Source organism: Musca domestica, unplaced genomic scaffold, assembly GCF_030504385.1.
Source record: "Musca domestica strain aabys unplaced genomic scaffold, Musca_domestica.polishedcontigs.V.1.1 45, whole genome shotgun sequence".
Lineage (NCBI taxonomy): Eukaryota > Metazoa > Arthropoda > Insecta > Diptera > Muscidae > Musca > Musca domestica.
Genome location: NW_026712335.1, coordinates 2,832,664 through 2,851,788, shown reverse-complemented (window position 1 = coordinate 2,851,788; position 19,125 = coordinate 2,832,664). Strand labels below are relative to the sequence as shown.

The 19,125-nt window shown below is 35.7% G+C and overlaps 1 protein-coding gene across 1 annotated transcript in view; it reads left to right on the top strand.

Annotated features, from left to right (window-relative positions):
- The window catches only part of LOC131804487 (mucin-5AC-like), a 161,311-nt gene extending 144,728 nt beyond the window's left edge, over positions 1 to 16,583 (top strand). Inside the window, exons 4-7 of the mRNA XM_059127431.1 lie at positions 9,381 to 11,819; positions 11,906 to 12,099; positions 13,357 to 13,756; positions 13,816 to 16,583. Coding sequence (XP_058983414.1) covers positions 9,381 to 11,819; positions 11,906 to 12,099; positions 13,357 to 13,756; positions 13,816 to 14,126 — 3,344 coding nt within the window. The 3' untranslated portion in view covers positions 14,127 to 16,583. The remainder of the gene's footprint in view (positions 1 to 9,380; positions 11,820 to 11,905; positions 12,100 to 13,356; positions 13,757 to 13,815) is intronic.
- Positions 16,584 to 19,125: the final 2,542 nt, after the last annotated feature.

The window sequence follows — 19,125 nt, the reverse complement described above, 5'->3', positions numbered from 1 at the left end:
ACGAGAGCCTGAAAATATTTTCATAAAGTCGAAATAAATTTAAATTTCGAGCTTTTAAAATATCTTCAAAATAATCACGAAGCCTAAAAAATATTATCACAAAATCAACGAACTACGAACAAATTTTCAAAATAGTCCACGAGCTTCCAACATTTTTTTTCTGCAGCTCTGCAACATCAATTAAAAGATATCGCGTTCCTGAAAACATTGCAATAAAATTCGTAAGCTCTGAAAATATTTTAAAAGAAGTCCGCGTTCCCTTTAAAAGTATTGAGCCCTGAAAATATTTTTTTTTTTAACAAATTCACGACTTTATCGATTATAACTGTGATTCTTCTTAAAATTATTCTTAAAAAAACACAAGTTTTTCTTAAAAATAGTTTCTATGAATTTATTTTTTATTTTTAAATCCAAATCTTGGATAGTCCCAAACACGTATCTTTCAAAGTTCTTCTAATGATTATATACATTTTCAATACGACATTTTTCTACAAGCAAAAAACCTTCCCAAAATTATTCTTCAATTCTTAATTTTACTCCACATAAAACAAAAGACTTAAGAAACGAACACATCTCTTAACCGAAGACAATTTGTCAACATGGCTTTTTAGCAATCACCTGCAACGCGAATGCTTGATTTGATGTTCTTCTTAAAAAAACAGTCACGTTTTACTCAAAAAAAAAAAAAAAAACAACGCTCAAGGTTCTGATGCTAGAAATGATAACACAAACACACATACATACACACAACAACCAGTTTTATGTTCATAATAATGGCCAGCAAAAAAAAAAAAACACACACACACACAAATTGTTAGCCATAAGAATCGTAACGAAACATATGACGGAGTAATGGAATGTGTCTTAAAGCAAGCCCACCTAAAAACCGAAAAAAATTAACATAAATGCATTTCAAGACGAAACGTCAAAACATCACATACGACCATAACAAATCATAAAAAAATCAAATGGAATTTAACGAAACGAAAAAAAATTCACCCAAAACAGAAACTAGTTTCAATTAAATAACATGTTGTCTCGCCTTAGAAAAACAAAAACACATGACATCTTGTTTTTAAGTGTTTCATTATTTTTTCGTTTTTGTTCAGTGGATACACGAGTTTGTAATGAGGTTATTAACAAAAATTTAACTAAATATTTTCAAGCGGCATCATCATCATCATCGCCGCAGCCGCAGGCCACACATTACGATATACATAAATGGCTTCTGGTGCTCTTTTTTTCGTGGCGTTATGGAACCGAAAAGATAACAAAAAACGTAACAACTCTTATGACAAAATCACATCTAGACAATGGAATGCATAAAACCCAACAATAACAACAATGGCAGCACAATAAATTTTATTTTCAAAATAGTCATCACAATATTTCAGATCAAAGGTTTTTCTTTTTTCGTTTTTATTTGCGCTTTGATTTCGTTTCCATTGAGAATTGGTTGAGGTTGTGGTTGTGGTCGTGGTTGCAGTTGTTTATTTTATTTTTGGTCACAGTTCAAGTTGAAACGACGCAGGTGATTGATGAATGTTGAGGAGTTTTTTGTTTTATTTTATTTATTTGCATTAATGTGACGAATTCTGTGAATTTCTATAAAAATCTGTGATGTGGAGAGGAGGTTTATTTGATTTTATTTCTAATTTTTTTTATTTAATTGAATTTTATTTTTCGGCCAGTAATTATTGTTTACTTTTGAGAAATGGGATTTTACACCAAAGGGGGGTTTATGTTGGTGTGATGGAATATATTAATGTGATTTTAATATCTTTTTCTCGTTTTTAGCATATAATTATTGAAGGACTACCAGGGCTTTAATCCAAACAAATTTTTGGAAGAATTATCGGAACTATAAAAATATATCACAGAGAAAATCCAACATATTATGAAAGTAGTGTTTTAAGTTGGAAGACACATGTATCGGCGTTTTGAAAGGTTACATCGTAAAGTAACCAAAAAAGTGAGGGCAGGTTCCCCACTATTCACACTTTTGGAAATTTTTGGATTAGGATTCCTTGGAATCTGTTCATTTTAGGTATATCGTGTCTTTAGAAAAACTGTAGTCAGAAATGCTAGGAATTTTTTGAAAATTTTAACCATTAGGCGAGTCAAAAATGACGTCTTTTTGGCTCTTTTTATACCCTCCACCATACTATGGTGGAAATACTAATATCAAACCTAACAAAGTATATATATTTTTGATCAACGTATAATTCTAAGTCGATTTAGCGATGTCCGTCCGGCTGTCTGTTGTAATCACACTAAATTTCGAACGAATTAAGATAGGAGGCTAAAATGTTGCACACATGTTTATTTTGTAGGTAGGCAGGTTAAGTTCGTAAATGTGTCATGTAGGTCCACGTTTTGGTATAGCCCCCCATATAATGGTACCTCCTTATTTTCGGTATTTTGGGGATTTAAGCGACATTATTCACCGGAAATGTTTCAGCTCAAAATGGATACTACAGCCTATCACAAAAAATTGTCTGTGCAAGTCCACGCCTTCGTACCACAGCCACATTTTGCAATGAAATTGTCTAAAAATAAACACAAGAAGCTCTCTTTGTCTATCCTCTGGGAGAGAATTGTTTATATAGGCCCACGATATCGCATAGCCCCCTTACAACGGTACCCCCGATATGCGGTATTTTGATGATTGTAGCCAAATTTTTCAATAAAATTATCTGAAAATCCACATAAGGATTTACTTCTGAGTACTTTACCCCCTGGAAGATTATTGTCTATATAGGTATCGTATATCCTCAATATAACGGTACCTCCCTATTTTGATAATTTTAGCAACATTTTTCACTGGAATTGTTTAAAAATCCATACTAGAATTTATTAATAAGCATTTTACTCAGAAAAGAAATATCAATATAGGTCCACGATATCGTGTGGCCCATATACAACGGCACTTCCTGATATTCGATATTTTGAAATTTTGGGGACATTATTCACCGGAGTTGTTTCATACTTCGAATTTAGAGTTCGTAATGGGTACTACAGCCTATGGCAAAAAAATACGCATGCAGGCCCAAGTCTACACATAGTCTCCATACAGCGGTACACCCCTAATATTCGGTATTTTGACGATTTTTGGTATAATATTAATCAAAATTGTGTGAAACTTCGTATTTAAAGTTCCTAATAGGTAACTTTAGGCCTATCACAGAAAATTGTCTATTTAGGTCAAGGTCTTCGTATAGCTCTGATATAACCTTTTTATGATTTTAGCTACATCATTCACCGATTTTTTTTTAAGTTTCGTTTTTGAATTTTGTAATGGCTTATGACAAAAGCTGTCAATACAGGTCCACGTCTACTTCTAAACCCTAAATATAACTGCTATATTCGGTATTTTTAAAATTTTAATAGAGTTTTTAACGTATATAATTTTTTTGAAAATTTGCAAATTGTGGAGGGCATTCGGCCTACACTATAAGTCACAAACAAAAACTATTTTCATTGTATATCAAAAAAATATTTGCGACAATAATCCCGAAAAAAGCCAATAATATTTCTTATTTTTTTTTCTCGAGTTAACGTCTGAAAGTAAAGTGAAATTTCGTTTTAGCCAAAAAGTGTGAAGAGAAAAAATATTCTATAATTGAATTTGAACTTTATGTTTTACAATTGGAGATTATGTGTTAGCCAAGTCAAAGACAAAGTACACAATTTCTTTTTTTATATCCTACACCACAAGTTGGTCGGGGTATTATGTCTTTGTGCATTTGTTTGTAACAGGCAAATGGAAACGAGATAGACCCATAGTTCCTTTTGATGATCTGCATAGAATCACATTCTGAGTCGATTTATGCATGTCCGTCCGTCTGTCTGTCAATGTATTTTTGTGAACAATAATAAATGCGAACTGTAGCATTTATTACCCGATCCAGATGAAATTTTGCACAAATAATTTGTTTGGCACAAGGAAGAACCCTATTGAAATTGGAGATAATCGATAAAAATTTAGAAATAGCTCCCATATATATCTTCGTCCGATTTGCCTTTTATTGTACACCAAACGTGTAATATGAGATCGAATAGTATGAAATTTTGCACATACAACCAAATTAGGCCAAATTTGATCGAAATCGGTTCAGATATAGCTATAGCTCCCATATATATTGTTCATCCGATTTGTTATTTTTGTCCTCCGCAGCCGTAATATACACTCTGTAACAACAATATTTGGGGAAATATATCAAATACAGCTCAGAAATACCTTTGCTAAATTTTATCGAGATCGGTTCAGATTTGGATATATCTCCCATATATAAATTCGTCCGATTTACCTTTTATTGTGCACCAAACGTCTAATATTTGCCCAAATGGGATGAAATTTGGCACTTACGACCGAATTGAGTCTAGAAGCTAGTATGTCAAATTTGGTGAAGATCTGTTCACATATAGCTATGGCTCCCATATATATTGGTTAACCGATACGTTATATTTCTTACCCACAGCCATTGCACAATGGACCCTCATCCATTTTTTCTGGCCAAAACTATTTCAACGTCTCCGTATGTAAACCTTAGAAACCAGTAGTGACCTCAATATCAAATTTCAGGGTTTTATTTCTATCCCTTCACCCAATATCAAATTTAGTAACCTTTAGTACTTTTCGAACAATCTTAGTACACATTCCTAAATCCACTACCATTTCTCAACCACAGACACCAACAGTGACATTCACATCATATTTCAGTTCTATTCCTTCACTCGGTACAATATCTAGAACTATTTAGAACTTTTTGAACAATTATAGAACACCTTAATATCAAATTTCAGGATTTCAGTCCACTACCAAAGTTAGTAGCATTTAGTACAATTGTAGTACGCACATGCAAAACCCGCTCTTTCTTTCAGCCACACCAACAACAGTAACATCGATATCAAATTTCAGGATTTCAGTACTTTTCGATTAATTATCGTACTCATTTCCAAAACAAGGTCCTCCCATTACCAAATTTACAATTATAGTACACATTTTGCAAATCCATCACCAAATCTTAATCTTAGATACCAACAGAGACTCAATATCAAGTTTGAGGAATCCCCCCCCCCATCCAATACCAAATTTAGTACCATTTAGTACTTTTCGTACAAATATATGACGCATTTTAGCACTCTTGGTACCCTTTTACGCGATATACGTGTCTTTTTTCACTGTAATTTTTGAAAAAATTGAATTTTGTTTAACAGTGTGTTTTTTGGTAATTAAGAGTCATCAGAACCATATCCAGGTTGATAAATTAATAATATTTATGGAAGATCAATCTTTATAATAGGGTCGAAATTTTCAAATATTTTCTTCTCTTGAATATTTTTTTTAACTATTGCAATTAAATATCAAACAACCTCCCCCACCCATCCAACGCAGCGGTAAATAAACTTGTAAGGTTTCTTTTGGGTATTTCTAACAAAACTAGATTTTATTCGCCTTATTGAATCGATCGCTTACACGTAATTGAATAATGATGTGGATAATGAAATGATTTTCCTCCTAACCGTAAAATGATACCCAAACCCGCTACGAATGTGATGCTAGCGAGAGACAAATACCATTGAATGAACAGCGATTTGAAGGCAGTTTAAATGGCCTATGAATAGACTTTCAATACATATTTCATATTGAGCATGAACGGCTCACATTACAAGCAGAATTAGCCCCACTTGGCTTTAAGGTAAATGCTTACAAATTAAAAGCTAATAATGATTAATGAAATGATTCTCTGCCAGATTTGTTATAGAAACAAGTGCGTGAACTCCAATCGATTTTATATTCAACTGTATGTGTGTGTGTGTGTGGTGACCATGTCATTAATGCGCCACATCCTTAGGCTATAGGTCACAATGGCTTAGATGATTTGAAAGACTGGTAATTTAATTGTTTAGATCGAAATTGCCATAAAAATGTAACGTCAAAGAGTAACAACACTCAATTATGTCGATGAGTTCTCGCGGCAGTGGAATGTACGCATACAAGGAGGCAACGGTAATTTTGCGGGAATTATTGATTACACTGTTTCCAAACGAAAAATCGCTGTGAGAAAATAGTTGACAAATGCAATTTTAAGGCTTGTGAACATTGTTTAGTAGATTTCGATAGAAACTATTAAATTTATAATCAAGGATATTATGCGTAGATTTTTAAAAGATATTTCTTTAATGGATTATCAGAATTTTAATTAGTGATTTTTAAAAATATGCCTACGGATTTTTATATATAATTTTAAGGACTTCGCTAAAAATTGTTTTTAGTTTTAAAATAATTTTTTACATATTTTCGAAATTTTGATCACATAATTTTGATATTATTTAAAATTATATAATTCAAACGACATTAAATTATAATTAGTGGATATATTGTAAATTTTGGTTTTAAAATATGTTTTTTTTTATCAAAATTATAATATACTCCTGGATTTTTTAAATATTTTGCAGTAACAATTTGAGCTATAAAATTAGTTTTTGAAAGATATTATAAACGTGGGTTTGTAGAGAATTATTTTTTGGTAATATTACAGCTATAATTGAGGATTGTTTAAGAATATTTTTTCATGGATTATTACAGATATAATTGACGATTTTAGTGAAGATATTTTCAGCGATTATAAGACCAATAATCGGATGGGTTTTTCATTTAGAACTATAGGAGATATAATTATTATTTTTTTCAGATCCCATCAGAGATATAATATTTCTGGAGGGACTATCTGAGCTATAATTGAGGATTTAAAGGGATATTTTCTAGGGTCTAGGATTTTTAGTTGATATTTTTTTAAAAATATTTTTTTAAGGGATTTTTCAATAATATTATTTCAGCTATAAGTGCAGATTATTAAGAGTTACAATTCATATATTTTTTTAATATTTTGGCGGTACTTCGGAGCTATGCTCTTATATTTGGTAAAATTATTTATTACTAGCAAGTGCCAGCTACTTCGAAAGTGAAAACAACCTCAAAAATTTTATAAACGTTCCAACAGTTCGTGTTAGTCCTTTTATACCCTCCACCATAGTATGGAGGATATATTAAGTTTGCCATTCCGTTTGTAACACTTAGAAATATACATTTTAGACCCCACAATTCTTGATCAGCATAAAATTCTATATCGATTTAGCGTTTCAATTTTATATTTGAAGTTCATGCAGCCTATGATAGAAAATTGTCCGTGCCGGTCCACGCCTTCGTATAGCCCCCATATAACGGCACCTCCCGATATTCGGTATTTTTATGATTTTAGCACCATTATTCACTGGAATAGTTTCAAATTTGGTATTTAAATTCACAATGAATACTACAGCCTATAACAGAAAATTGTCTATGCAGACCCACGTTTTGGTATAGCCCCATATAATGGTACTTCACTATAGCCGGTATGTTGATGAATTTAGCTAAATTATTCACCGATTTTTTCCAAGTTTCGCATTTGAATATTGTAATGGCTTATGAGAAAAGTTGCCTATGCAGGTCCACGTCGTAGAAACCCTAATATAATGACAACCTTCGGTATTTTTAAGATTTGAACAGAATTTTTAGCGGATTTTATTTTTGTGAAAATTACCAAATTCGTTCCAAATGGTGGAGGGTATTCAAAGTTCACATCCAATTTTTCTGTCCAAAATTATCTCAATGTCTCCATATACATACCCTAGAAACCAAGAGTGACCTCAATATCAAATATGAACTCGATCCCTCCAATTTTCAGGATTCCAGCTCTTTTTATACCAACAGTGGCATCTATATCAAATTTCGGGATTCCACCTCGATCACTTCATTCAATATCCACTTAGTATTTTTTGAACAATTATGAGTCGCATTTCCAAAACCACCTCCATTTCTTAATCACAGACACCAACAGTGACATCTATATCAAAATTGAGGATTTCATCTCTATTCCTTCACCCAATAGCAAATTCTGTACTATTTAATATTTTTGGTACAAATATAGGACGTATTTCCAATCAGCCAACAAGTCTCTAACACAGATACAATTAGTAATCTAAGTACTTAACTACAGAATTTTATATCTGTTAATACCAAAATTTTATCTCTATAATACAAAATTTTGTACTATTTGGTACTTTTCGTACAATTCTAGTACACACTTCCAAAGCCACCTCCATATTTCAATTCTAAATTCTAACAGATACCTCAATATAAAATCTAAGGATTGGTGACCTATCCGTTAACTTAATACCAAATTTAGTACCATTTAGTACTTTTTGTACAAATAGTGGACGCATTTCTAAACCACCTCTAATTCTCAATCACAGACCCCTACTGTTGTCTAAATAACAAATTTTAGAATTTTATCTTTATCCCTTCGATCAATACAAACTTTAGTACCATTTAGTACTTTTCATATAGTACTTATTTGCGAAACCGTTTCATATCTCAATTTCTGATACCAACAGAGACTTAAATATATTATGTGAGGATTCCAGCCCTATCCCTTAAACAAAGAGTTGGGGTTGCAAATTCGTACAGGAAGAATACAAAAGGTACTGAGTTATGCTTAAAAATGCTAAATACTGCTTGAAATCTAAAATTTTGATTTTTTATTGGAGCCTGGACATAAAAAATCAAAATTTCAGATTTCAAGCAGTATTTAGCATATTTAAGCATAATTTAGTACCTTTTGTATTCTTCCTATACGAATTTGCAACCCCAACTCTTTGTTTTAACCCTACCCACCAGCATTGACTTCAATACCAACATTTCAACTTACCAGGTTCTTCCGTTCACCCAAAACCATATTGTACCGAATTTGGTACCATTAAGTGCAGTCCTTAGACTAAAGCCAAAACCATATCCTTACACCAATTTCCAAAAATTGATTCTTTTACCAAATTTTAAGATTTTATAATCCCAAATGGTACCAAATTTAGTGCATTCTTGTATTTTTGGTGCACTTATTGTTAGAATTTTGAAAAATATTTTATTTTGTCGATACTACACAACATCAAAGGCTCTCACTCCAAATTTCCGATTTCCAACTCGTTTCTTTACCCAAATACCAAATTTAGTACCATTTAGTACTTTTTAGTACGTATTTCCAAAACCAACTCCAAATATCAAACTTACACAATAACAGTGATTCTAGTGCCAAATTTCAGATTTTAAGCAGCAGTGACCCCATTACCAATATTTTAAATCTCCAGATCAACCCGGTGAACCAAAACCAAATTGTAGTGAATTTAGTACCATTTATTAGGGTTGTTACACTTAGTACACACTTCCAAAAACACTACGTCCCAAACATAATTTTTATACCAAATGTCAAGATTTCACAAAATATTTATTTTATGACGATCTTATACTAATTTCATCCTCCTTCTATCACTTCTCATTGCAGATGGCTACGAACACTCGAGTGTTTCACCCACAACCTATCGTCCCACCCGTCCCTCTGTCAGTCCCCAACTTACTGCCGCTCAGGAGAGAGAACGTCGTCTAATGGATGTTTTGGCGGCGCGTCGCAATGCTCTACACCGGCCAGGTTTTCGCAATCGCATTGGCACCACGGGGCGTACAGCGACAGCTGTTGAGACCACCTCGAAATCACCCACCGATCCAAGGTCAATATGTATACGAAATTGTACGAAAAATTTCACCCGACGAACGACAGCAAGTTGTATGCGACAATGTGCAAATTTCTCCCGCAATGGACCCACCATCATTGGTGGTATAGGTGGTGGCGCGGAAAGTGTGGTGATGGTGAAGAATTCATCGAAAAAGGGCACTGGAACGGCACAAGCTGGCGAAAAGGATACCAATGAAATATTGTTTACCGATGAGTCTTCGCATGGCCTCTTGGTGATAGCCAAAGAGCAGAATGACACAGCAAATCACATAACCGATGAGGTCAAGGGTATTGGGGCAGCCAGCAAATTGAGGGGAAGACGTAAACCCGGCACCATGGTTACTGTGGCCACAACGTCCATAGAAGATGACGAAATACAACCGTATTTGTATTTTGGCCAAAAACTACCACCCCTTAAACCAAATGCCCTGACCATTACCTCGGTTAGTGATGAACATCCGAAGCTGCTGGAAGTATCGGTGGCCGAGGAAATACCCTCCTCAACGACACCTGTAACTGTTACCTCAACCCTATCGGCTGTGGAGAGGAGTCGGGCAAGGTTTAAGTATAATCCACGAGGTGGTGTTAGTTTCAATAGGCGTTATACCACCCTGCATAGGGGCACCACACCTGAGGCACCCACTGAGGTGAAAACAACCACATTGAGAATTGTTACAGAGAAACCGCTAAAGGTGCAGTCATTGAAACCGAAAGCGGAAATTGTAACTGAAATATCGGTGGTGAAGAAGGTCGAACCCATTGTGGAGTCCATACCTAGGGAGGCATTGAGGGAAAAAGAAGACAGCATAGTGACAGCTACTCCTTTAATTATTACCGTGTTGAGTGATGAGGAAATGATGACACCACCCATTTCGGATATACCCAGTACAGAGTCGTCAACGAGCGCAACAACAGAGAGGGAGACACCCTCAACGACTAGTACAACAGCTCCTGAACCCCCAATAACCACAACGACTACCATGGCACCGATCACCAGCACAACAACAAGTACCCCAGCTCCCAGGAGATATTCCGAATTTATTCCCAAAACCTCGGCAAAAGTTACACCAACAACAATAAGTCCCATTCCCACCACAACTACAACAACCACCACCACCATTATGCCAACCACAACAACTTCCACAACGAGTACTACAACAACAACCACACTTTTGCCAACCACTACCAATACCAAAACTACCACAAGCACCTCTACAACAACAACAACTACGACCACAACAGAAACCCCCACAACCACCCGAAAATCCGATATCATTGAAGAAAATAACGAACTGCTGAGAGCTCTCGGTCCCAGTTTAGTCGAACAACACGATGACGATACGAACATCATAATTTTTGTCAATCGCACATCGGGTGTGTACCGAGGCTCACTGAGCCCTAGCAGTACAACAATGCGACCCTTCCCCCAAGGATTTACCACCGATAGTGGAGTGATCAGATCAAGCGCCGGTGTACCGATATCTGGACGATCCACCGAAAATCCCCCAACCAAAGAAAACCCGCCCATTGTCAATCAACCTGCCACAAGTACAACAACGAGACAACCTCAGGTCACTGGGGAAATTTCCTCAAGTGTGGTGACGGATGATCAGGAAATCTCCCTGGAAATGCACCGCATGAACATTGTGACCATGGTCTTGGCTGGCATTGGTATTGTCCCCTTGCTGGCCATAATACTTTACCTACTGCGTAACTACCTGCTGAAGAGACCCATCAAAGACGATGAGGATTTTGATGTCTGCATTACCGATCAGCAACCCATAAGTCCGGTTAAAAAGCTTGATGGTAAATATCAGGAAGAAGACGAAGATGTGGTGGACCATCACAAGAAACCACCCCAGCGACAGCATAGTTTACACAGCAAACTGGTGGCACCCCCATTGGCCCGTGATGCAAATCACAATCATGCCCAGCAGCGTTACGATGACAAAAGCTCTGTGACCAGCGATCAGGAATTCGATCGCTCCAATATTCGCTTGAAAAGTCTTTTGGGAGAGGGTAACTTCGGCCAAGTGTGGAAAGCTGAGGCCGATGATTTGAGTGGCCATTTTGGTGCCACGCGCATTGTGGCCGTTAAAACCATCAAGGCATGCAGCACCCAGCTGAGTCTCAAGGAAGAGGGAAATATTATGCGTAAACTGGGTTCTCACCAGAATGTTGTAACCCTGCTGGGAGCTTGTGTGGAAACAGGTTAAGTTTTGTCTCCTCTTCTATGTCTCTGAAAATGGAATTTTTAAATGGTATTTAATTTTTGCTGATTCTGTTTTCTGTTTCAGAACCCCACATGCTAATCATGGAGTATGCCATGCGTGGCCGCCTCTTATCCCTGTTGAGGGCAGCCCGCAATGCCACAAATATCCTACCAGCCTCTGTGCCAGGTGGCCGCAGTTTGGCCCCCTTGTCGCCGCGTACCTTAGCCGGATTTTGTTTGGACATTGCACGTGGCATGGAGTATATTGCCGAAAAGAGAGTAAGTTTTTTGGAGAAAAGTTGGGTTAAAATGGAGAGAAGATATATCGAATGAATGAAGGATCGGATCAGATTTGGATATAGCTTTCATATATAACTTCGTCCGATTTAAATTTTTTTTTGCGCCAAATAGGATGTGTTTCAGCACATCCGACGTGATTCAGCCCAGAAACAAGTACTTCAAATTTGGAGTTCTTTCTGAAAACTTTACCCTCTGGAAGATAATTTTTTTATATACAGGGTGAGAAAAAAAATAGCATCAAATTTTAGAATAAGTTTAGATTTCTTCGAATTCGCACAAATTATGGCCTTCAAATGGCCAATGAAACTGTCACGCGCTACCAGATTGTTGTTCTGCGTTATTTTGGCCCATTCTCGGCGAAGCGCTTGCTTGAGGTGATCGACACTTTGGTATTTTTTGGTGCCAACCTTGTTTTCCAAAATACTCCAGACCCAATAGTCCAACGGATTGGTCTCCGGAGATTTTGGTGGCCATTTTGCGCTGGAAATGAAGCGAGAAACCCCATTTTGTAACCATTTTTGGGTGGCGCGTGCTGAGTGCGATGGTGCTGAGTCATGTTGGAATGTCAAGGTATGCAGCCAAATTTTTTGCGTGGCCATGGGTTTAATACAACCTCCAGAATATTTTCGCGAAAATATTGGTCATTTATTTTGATGCCACGGTTGATTAATACGAGCGGAAAGCGACCATCGGCGGTTATGGCGTTGTGGCTCACACCATCACCATGGCCGGCGCTTGAGTTCTGGTGGCCACCCGAAGGTGCACATTTTCAGCTGACCTCTTTGGCTGCTGGACAACGAATGTTTTCTCCTTTGGGAAAAAATCACATTCGGCAGTTCACCAATTTCGGTCAAGCAAAGCAACTCTTTGGCTCTTTTGAGTCTATTTTCTTTCTCTTGCTGTGTCAGTTCTTGCACTTTTTTTTGACATTTTTATGGCTTTACCCCGGGCTTATTTTTCAATATTTGCCGAATGGAATATTGCGATATGTTCAGCTCTCGAGCCATTTTTTAGCCACTGCGACGCGGGTTTCGATCAAGTCGCTTCTTTACTTTTCGAACCATTTCTGCTGATGTTTTAAACAATATAATGAGCTGTCACTGGAATAATTTAAGCTGTCGGACGAGTAGCTTAGTCTGAGTTGGTTGCAGTTTTTTCATCTCACCCTATATATGTCCTGAAAATTTGCCATACATTGAATTTGTTTCTAATTTTATTATTTTTCTCTTCCCCCAGATTGTTCATCGAGACCTGGCAGCCCGTAATGTTCTGCTCGATCATAACGGCGTTTGCAAAATCTGTGATTTCGGCATGTCCATAGATCTGGATGCGGAGCGTAAACGCAAAGAACTGGAAAAGAATTGTGCCAATGAGATAATGCGCAGTAATTTCAACAAATTCAAATTCGATTTTGGCGGTAAATTCATTATGAATCATTGGACGGCAGCGGGAGGTAATGGCGGTAGTCCACATAAAGATGGTGGTTGCAGTGAAAAGAAGGGTCAAGATACAATTGGTAAACGGCCGGCTTTGCCAATACGTTGGATGGCGCCCGAATCGCTGCAATACAATTGCTTTAGCACCGAAACGGATATTTGGGCATTCGGTATTGTGCTGTGGGAAATTGCAACATTAGGTGGAGAATTGAAGATTAATTTAAAAAGGAATTCATAATTAATATTGTTTTTTTTGCAGGTTCTACCCCATATTCACATTTGACGGGACGTGAAGTTATACGCCGCGTGCCACAGGGTTTAAGGCCCGACTTACCCAAGGAGGGACGCCATGAGTTCTATAACCTAATGTCTCGTTGCTGGCACAAGGATCCTCAAATGCGTCCTAGTTTCACCCAATGCCGTTTGGAAATCAATCGTTCTCTGCACAAATGGGTCGATGATGATTCAGCTGCCTCGGATTATATGGACGTCAGCGGTTTCAGTGAGGATCTGGAACAGGGCATGGTCTATTTCAATCATCGCATATCGGAGTTTGAATGTGAAATATGACAGTAGGCATAGAACGGCCTTATACCTTTATCCTCCGAGACCTTCCCATTACTCCTCTAACCCATCCATTTTCACCATCCTAGCTTTTTTTGTCTCTCTCATCACCAAGTGCTCGTAGCAGTATTATTATAATTGTCTCCTTATCTTCTAAATATCCAAAAAAATATCGTATTTTGCAAGTGCTAAGATTGGTGCTTTCATTGTCGAAGCGACAATGGAATACATCTTCGGGAATATTTTGAAAATATTTCGAATTTTAATGAACACATCATATTCGTTTGATTTTTTTTTGTTTTGTAAATATTAGTATATTATTATGTTAATTCTTTTAATTTATAAGTTATTAAGTAGTTTAGTTTTCAATTGTTTTTATCGAATCTGTACCCGTCCCCACTTCGTTTTTTCTTTCTTAGATTTCTAGTCTGTATTCGAAACCCGTACTCTAATTGGTTTGATAGGATTTTTTTTTCTAAAATATCGATCGAAAATACAGGCGAATGAAAGGGAATCTCTTGAACTTGAAACTATTTCTGTGTGACGTCACAATATTGATTTGCAAATAAGGAAAGAAGATTCCAAAAGAGTTTTTAAAAATTAATTTTTTTAAATAAATAAAACATTTGGAATTCGAAGTTTATGGATTTTTATACCCTCCACTATTCTATGGTGGAAATATTTACAATAGACCCCACAAAGAATATATATTCTGGATCAGCGTAAAATTCTAAGAAGATCTAGCGATGTCCGTCCGTCTGTTGTAATCACGTTATATTCCGAACGAATTGAAATAGAAGACTAAAATTATGCATACATGCATAGTTTACCAGCATGCAGCTTAAGTTCGTAAATGGGACGAGTCGGTCCACGTTTTTGTATAGCCCCCATATAACGGTACCTCCCGATATTCGGTATTTTCATGATTTTAGCGACAGTATTTACCGGAATTATTTCAAATTTTATATTCAAAGTTCGTTATGGGTGCTGCCGCCTATGACGAAAATTTGTGTATGCAGATCCACGATTTTGTATGGTCCCTATATAACGCTACCTCCCGATATTCGGTACTTTCCTAATTTAAGCGGCAATATTTACCCGTCTTATTTCAAATTTTGTATTTGAAGTTCGTAATGGGTGCTACCGCCTATGACAAAAATTTTTGTATGCAGGCCCATGTCTTCGTATAGCCCCCAAATGACGGTACCTCCCAATACACGGTATTTTTATGATTTTTGAAGTTCGCAATGGGTACTACAGCCTATGACAAAAAATTGTGTATGCCATGTCTTCGTATAGCCCCCATATAACGGTACCCCCCAATATTTAGTATTTTAATGATTTTAGGAACAGTATTTACCGGAATTAATTCAAATTTCATATTTAAAGTTCGCAATGGGTACTACAGCCTATGACAAAAATTGTTGTATGCAGGCCCACGTCTTCGTATAGCCCCCATACGAGAGTACCTCAAATATTCGGTATCTTGACGAAATTAGCGACATTATGCACCGAAATTGTAACAAATTTCATATTTAAAGTTCGTAATGGGTACTACAGCCTATGACAAAAAAATTCGTAAGGAGGTCCACGTCTTCGTATAGTCTCCATATAACAATTTTTATTTGGTAGTTTCCGGAAGTTTTTTTTTTTTTTGAAATATTTCAAGTTCCTTCCAAATGATGGAGGGTATTAAAAGTTCGACCCGGCCGAACTTAGCTGCTTTCATACTTTTTTTTTGTATTCACTTTCGTATCGTCATACAGAAATATACCTTCAAATTTTGAATAGGATTTTTTATTTCGAAAAAATGTGAATACAAAATTTGAGACAAATCAGCTCGCTTTGATTTTTATTCTCTCAAATTCCTAGTGAAACATTATTATCGAAATATAAAAATAAACATTCACAAAATTGTAAGAGATTGACTTTCGTTTGCCTCGACTCTCGGCAAATGTCTTAATTTGATTTTTTTTTGACCATAGAAATATATCACGTAAGATTTGACAGGAAATTCTCAGATTTCTCCTCCGTTTGCAATTGGCTTTAATTATCCCACAACCCCCCAAAAATGTATTTCCATTCTGTGCACTTTCATTTTGTAAAAATATAATTTAATTATTCTTATCTTAATATAATAGTTATTATTATTATTTGTTTATGTTACGTTTAAGTTTTCTGTGCACATTCCACTTGTATTTATCCCTATGTCTATTAGTTTGTAAATAATATGAAATAAAAAATTAAATTGTGAATATTGAAAATTATCTGTATCTGTATTGTAAATACATGTGAAAGTATGTATATTATCGCAAAATAATATGTATGTGTCTAACATCACACGTTTGTTCTTCCGTTATTGCATTAGGTTTATTATACAATTTGAATTTATTTATAAATTTTTAAATTGATATATTTTGTTTTGTTCAAATCAGACACAACACAACAACAATACATGTTCGTATACGTACTGAAATAAAATAAAGAAAAATTAAAAAAAAATATTATTTTTCGATTTTTTTATTGGTTCATCATCATTAACAAAGATAAGATTATAGCGCCAAATTTTATAGTTTCATAATTACAGGAAATAATCTGTAGATTTTAAAAATGTAGCTAGAAATTTAAAACACTTGTATCGACGTTTTGAAAATTTACATCGCAAAGTAACCTAAAACAAGTGAAAAATTATCGGTAGGTTTTGCCGACAGATGTATACCCTCAGCCAATGTTCGATTATTTTAAAATATGTTGACTTCTGTTATGAATTTTCAAACTCTTGACCCTCTATGGAGTGGGTTTTGAAAGAATGGGTCAATATTGTCCATTTCGTATCGGACCTAAATAAATATGATAAATATATAAGAATAATATAATATAATAATATTATAAATATATAAGAATATCGAACATTTATATCCAATTTATGGGAAGTCATAAATTTGATATTTATCTCAGGATTCTTGTTGAAAGACATATATTTAGATATAGCAAGTTGTAAAGGATCGCTGAGTTGATTCGCAATTTATGACAGGTAAAAGTATTGTGGGTGAGGTATCAAAAAGGGTTCGCAGATACATAGCATCTTTACAACAGGTCTTGTGTCTGTATGTGTGAAAATTGAAGAGAGTTGGATACTTATTTCGTTTTCTTTGAGCGTTATGTTTTTTTCGAAATCTTTAAACCTATTTGGAGATGGTTGCAAACGAAATGGTCCGATTTCTACCATCTTTATAAAAGATCTTGTATTAATGGAAATATTGAGATGAACCATGTCTGGCATGGAATCAGATATTGATTTCACTTTTTATGAACTTCATGGATATTCAAAATTTTGAGCGTTTGTGGGGGAGGTACTAGAAGGAGTGCACTGATATATTCCGTCTTACTACCAGATCTTGGGTTTATAAAAATAGTTGGATGTATGAAATTTGAAGACAATCGGACTCTTACATCACACTTTATAAGAGTTGTAATTATTCAAAATTTTGACCATTTGTGGGGGAGGTACTTAATGAGTGGACCGGTGTTGTCCATTTTCACACCTAACCTAGCACTGACGCAAATATTAGGATTTGCAAAGTTGGAGCAAAATCGGATTATATTTCTCTTTATGTGCAAAAAAAAATATATATTTTGCAAATTTCGATCTATTGTGGAGTGGGCCGACATATTCCAGCTTTATAGTAGACGTTGAAATTGGAAGACAATCGGACTCTTACATCACATTTTATAAAAGTTGTGATTATTCAAAATTTAGGCCCTTTGTGGGGGAGGTACCCGAAGGAGTAGACCGATATTGTTCGATCTAAGTTTGACAAAAATATTACGATATACCAAGTTTGGACCAAATCGGATACTCCCTTCGAAAGTTATCATGCGCACCAGCCAGACAGACGGATTTGGTCCAAAGAGACCTAGGGTCTAAAACCGTTATTTCGACTAGGCACGTTTTGACATTATCAAATGATATACACCCTCTGTAGCCATATGATTGAGGGTATAAAAACTGTAAGTTTGGTTGGGCCGAGCTTTGAATACCCTCCACCATTCGGAACGAATTTGGCAATTCTCAAAAAAATAAAATTCGTTAAAAATTCTGTTAAAATCTTAAAAATACCGAATATAATCGTTATATTAGGGCCTATACGACGATGTGGACCTGCATAGGCAACTTTTGTTATAAGCCATTACAATATTCAAATGCGAAACTGGAAAAAGAATGTAGCTAAAATCATCAAAATAGTGAATATAGGGAGATACCATTATATGGGGGCTATACCAAAATGTGGACCTGCACTGACAATTTTCCGTCATAGGCTGTAGTATCCGTTACGAACTTCAAATACCAAATTTGAAACAATTTCGGTTCGGTTCGAATCTTGGGAGATACCATTATACGGAGGCTATACGAATACGTAGTTCTGCATAAAAAATTTTTTGTCATTGGCTGTAGAACCCAATACGAATTCTAAATACGAAATTTGAAACACCTTCGAAAATGTCCCTATAATCGAATATCGGGTGGTACCGTTGTATATGGGCTATACAATATCGTGGACCTGCACTGATAATTTTCTGTCTTAGGCTGTAATTCAAATACCAAATTTGAAACATTTCCGGTGAGTAATGTCGCTTAAATCACCAAAATACCGAAAATAGGGAGGGAGGGGCTATACCATAACGTGAACTTACATGGCCCATTTTCAATACCAAAAGTCCTGCAGACATAATATACATTTGAGTAAAATTTAATCAAACTACTTCATTTCCTTTGGGAGCTAGAGTGATTTCCAAAGACGGACGGACATTGATAGATCTACATAGAATTTTATGCTGATCAAGAATACATATACTTTGTATAAAATGTAAATTTCGAGGTGTTACAAACGGAATGACAAACTTAATATACCCTCCATGCTATGGTGGAGTTTGTAAAAACGTAGTTTTCAGCTCCGCAGCCCGGGATATAGCTTCTCGAATATTTCAGAGCACCTATGGGTTA